General features: G+C 33.3%; 1 protein-coding gene across 1 annotated transcript; it reads left to right on the forward strand.

The window, feature by feature from the left end:
• Positions 1–687: 687 nt before the first annotated feature.
• LOC110024975 lies at positions 688–3,662 on the forward strand. The gene is made up of 3 exons (XM_020725190.1): positions 688–1,471; positions 1,559–2,033; positions 2,280–3,662. The coding sequence occupies exons 2-3, from the start codon at positions 2,019–2,021 to the stop codon at positions 2,622–2,624; spliced, it is 360 nt and encodes a 119-aa protein (XP_020580849.1). The 5' UTR covers positions 688–1,471; positions 1,559–2,018; the 3' UTR covers positions 2,625–3,662.
• The last annotated feature ends 1,071 nt before the right edge of the window (positions 3,663–4,733 follow it).

The raw sequence follows: 4,733 nt of genomic DNA on the forward strand, positions 1-4,733 counted from the left end.
ATACATTCATTTTGAGATTATTTAGTGGTTAATCGAATGCAATTTCGATCTCTACTTTCATCTTTTTTTTGTTAAGCAACTGATAGACAAAGTAGAGCAAGTTTAATGATTTGGGATAAAGCCAGAAATGATATACTGAAATGATTATATTAATAATATAGTGGCAGTAATAACTATTACATATGAAGTAGTAAAAAATAAGCGTAGCTCTTTTTAGATTTCCAACAAAGTTTAGAAATTGCATTATTAAGATGAATAAATAAAATTAAAGAGGTAAACCAAAAAAAACTTGTATAAAGGTTTTGCAAACAAGATTTGCATAAAATAGGTTTAAAAACTCACACACCATTAAGTTGGATAAGTGTTGAATGTCTCTAACATTTAAATGTAAACTCTAGAAAATTACAATTAGAACATTTTTCCTACTAATATGAGTATTTGGTAAAAAAAAATATTGATAGAGATGTTGAACAAGGCAAAAACAAAAATGTTGTAATGGATGTATAAGAAAGTTAGAAATCACTCATAAAATATTGATTGTATTAGAGGGATGATGGAAGCAACATATACTGAATATAAGCAGTGGAAAGTAGACTTCTGTGATTTGACATGTGACATGTGCTACAAAGATTAAAACAAAGATTAAAAGACCGCACTATAAGGTGAGTAGATAACGGTGACCAAAGATAAATTGGATAGATTACAGAGAGATTTGCATAGAACAGGCATAAGGACGAATAGAAAATGAGTTTTACATAAAATAGGCATAATGATGAATGAAAAGAGAGGGTATTTTATGAGCCCAAGCAGTTTGTATAAATTTAATCATGATGATGAAGATATCCGTTGTCCATCAAATTGGTTGACGATACATTTCTTTTCTGACATGATATTAAGCTTGTAGTTACTAAAACTCTTATTCTTTCATGGATATTTAATTTTTGGGGTGCTTAATGTATTGTTCTTCAGCATCTATGCAAGATTGGTAGCATTTATTGATGCACAGATAGTGAAAATAAAACTTAATCCCACTAAAGTTAGCTAAAACAATGAAATTTTTTCTCATAGTTTGGTCGGTCTTTTGATCTCTAAAATTTTAGTTTTTAGTGTACTTTCCAAATTGCATTTGCTATGTTACTAGTCCACTTTAATCTGTTTAGTTCACTTCCAAATTTTGAATGCCCAACTCCTATGTCATGAGCTTACAACTTTGTATATTTGATTCCCTGAACCGAGATTACCTAATCCTTATCTGCCTGTTAACCCTTCGGCAATAGAGAGCACTTTACAGGTTTGCTTCTTATGGTGATCTTTATTTTCTTTTTCACTAAATATGTCCACCTTTAAATATGTGTTCCGTATGCAGCCTGCATTAGGTCCTGATGGTAAGACAAAGGAGCCTGAAAGCAATGTACTTCTTGCTTCCATCGAGAATATGCAATATGATGTTACTGTTGATGTGCTTCATACTGTGAGTCGATTGCTTCTGCGATTTGGTTAATAATAGGCTACATTCTTTAATTTGTAACAACATTTCTCATATGGAAAAGAAATCCAGGTCTTCTTGGCCTTCGGTACGGTCAAAAAAATTGCAATATTTGAGAAGAATGGTGACATGCAGGCTTTAATCCAGTATCCCGGTAGGCTGGAATAATTTACATTGCTTGTGATTACATTAAACTGTGAATAGTAACACTTGACGGTTCATCTCTGGTCGTTTATGTATGTTAGGCATTTACCATGATCTTCGTTGCTGCCTAGTCTTATAATTTGTTTGCACATTCTGTAATTGATACGGATTTCATTGATGCTTATTAGTTTCTGATTGTTAGATATCATTGATCTAGTTGATGGTGATGTGTATGTCAGTTCATTCTCATTATATGCAATGCAAGCTAGTAGTGTTTTATTTTACTTTTATATCCAGGCTTCTGAGAAAATGATGGGATTTTGTTATGATAATGCAGATGTGACAGCTGCAGCAGTTTCTAAAGAAGCATTAGAAGGGCACTGCCTCAATGATGGTGGCTACTGTAAGCTTCATCTGTCATATTCTCGTTATACTGATCTCATTGTAAAGGTATAAATATGTTTGTGTTGTCTGAAAATATTGATGAGTAATAACATGAGAAACATTAAGGTCGTTTGATAATGAAGAACTTTGTTATATCCTCAGAAATAGGTCATTTGGAAAGACCTTAATCATTAGCATATGATTTTCTCGTTCTTATTGATCCTAAATTCAGTTCTTTCTAATATACGCACATTTCTTTTTTCAGGCACACTCTGACAAAAGCAGGGATTATACAATTCCTGATTCAGGCGTTCTTTCATCACCACAACCTCCTGCTGTGCCTGCTGCTGTCGCCAGTTGGCAAAGTGCTCCTCAAGCTCCATCAATGTATGGCGCTCCAGCAACTTCTGCCAGGCAAATTCCAACATGGGATCCTAATATGATGGGGGTTCAGCCTGATTTCTCTACAGTAGCTCGCGCATACACCGAACAAACTTATGCCCTGTCATCTCTATCTCCATACCCTACATCTGGACGGCACCATGCCACTACTGAATTACTCAACCAGGCTGTTGACCTTCAGCTCTTCGGACCTCTGTGGGTCGACTAACTTTGCATTATTAATGTCTTCTGTATCCTCAGCCTGTTGATGTTATCAGACAACCTTTTAAGCTGATTTTGATGCCACAGTCGGTCTTCATATTTTTTAGTGTCTTCGTTGTCCCACTAAGGGTGGTGTTTTCAGCTTTTAGTGTTTTTACCTGTTGATTTTTATTTTGTTTGATGACAATCTATGTTTGCTTTGCAGGATATGAAATTAATAATTGTTTAGATTTTTTTTTTTTTTTTAACACCTAATTTTCTCTCTTTTACTTCCTGTTTGTTTGACCTCCCATCTGATAGATGTTCTATGTTTGCACACATGGAACATCATCTACCTAACTACCCCTTGTTGGATTCATTTTTACTGTTGGCATGATTAAGCGTTAGGTGGATGACATTAATAGTGATTAGGACAATCATGAACCCTAAGAATAACTTTAGCTATGATGATGCCTTCCAGCCTCTTCCCCTACTTCAACACAGATCGTCCTCTTAGAGCTAGGATTGGATTTCTTTAGCCTTATTTTTTTGGCAAATTGCATTGTTCTTTTTTAATATGAGTAGCCTAACTTTTTGTTCGGCTCCTGCCATTCAAATGGCCATGGTTCTATATGACATGGGGTATTGCATGCCTTTTTTTTTTTAAATTAAATTTGCAAGTGGCCGCACGATTTCTAAACCCTGAACTCTCAAGGTTCTCTTCAATGAGCTTGCGCATTTCAGTTCTCCGTTGTTATAGATCTCTTGCAACTGAAAAGATGACATCCCCTTGAACGTCATGCCTTTCATACAAGCCGTTTGCCTATTCTATGTTTACTGCATTTCATACCTCACTGTATTGGATGGATCTATTACTTATGGACTGTTGTTAACTGGGCAATTATAGGATATATATATGTATATATATGGTCTATATGTGTGTGTGTTTGTGACCCCTCATGTCGGGGATTCAAATCTACTCGGGGAGATGATACTCGAATTAGGAGTGGTTAGAGGCCCGTATAATAGCCTCTGACCATTCCTTTGAAATCTCTCTCTCTCTCTCTCTCTCTCTCTCTATATATATATATATATATATATATATATTATCAATCTAAGTCGCATTTTTTCTTTACATATAACTTAATTATAAAAAAAAAAATTGCAATCAATTGTTTATTCCTCAAAACCTAAACTGTAATTTTTCTTTTAATTTTCTAAGCTATAGCATGAACCTTGCCATATAAAACCCATCTAGCAAATAGGTTTATAAAATATTCGGTGACTACTTCGAATGATATGCTTTTATATTCTAAGCAATGACTTACATTTCTATACATTCATATCTCACTAATGTTCATAAAAAAATTATCTTTTTATGATAATCACCAACATTAAGGTTTCACTCTACAAGTTAAATTTTAGTGGTAAATTGAATTTTTACTCTTCAAAATTAAAAAAAAGGGGCTTTCAAAGCTGAAATCTATTTTAAAATTGAAAACATATTTAAATATAGGATTTATCTTAGTCCCAACAACTATGAAGTTATATTTGGTGTGAATCATAAAAATAATTTTTTTTATATAAATATAAAATTGTCAACCTTGACAAAAGTCAACTACTCAATTTAATGGTCAATTAACATATAAAAATAGAAATTTTGATGAAGGACCTTTGTAACTTAACATTGACAATAAAAAGACGATCCTCAATGAGTTTCAAGGCCACTTGATAAGATAGAAGAGGAATCATCAACAATCACAATAAAAAGTACGACATAAAACAACATTGAAAAACCAAAATTTAGCATTATAGGCAGTGAAATTAAGAGAATTTCAAATATGATGAAAGTAGATTGGAAACAAGTATTGATAGATCAAAAGCAAGCTCAATTGTTGGAATAGAACTCATTGAGTTGTAAATGAGAGCCAAGTAAATTACTATTAGTTAAGCATAAACAGGCTTAAGATTAATTAAGTATTTATCAAACAAACTAGTGAATCGAAAGTGGGATGCTTGTAGCTCAAGGATCACGAAAAAATTATACAAATTCTTTAAGGATTTCAATATACTTCACAAGTTTAGCATGTCTTAGAGGAGCTCAATATGCAAACAGCTCAGAATGCTTCATAAATAG

Source organism: Phalaenopsis equestris, unplaced genomic scaffold (assembly GCF_001263595.1).
Source record: "Phalaenopsis equestris unplaced genomic scaffold, ASM126359v1 Scaffold000287, whole genome shotgun sequence".
In the NCBI taxonomy this organism is placed as follows: domain Eukaryota; kingdom Viridiplantae; phylum Streptophyta; class Magnoliopsida; order Asparagales; family Orchidaceae; genus Phalaenopsis; species Phalaenopsis equestris.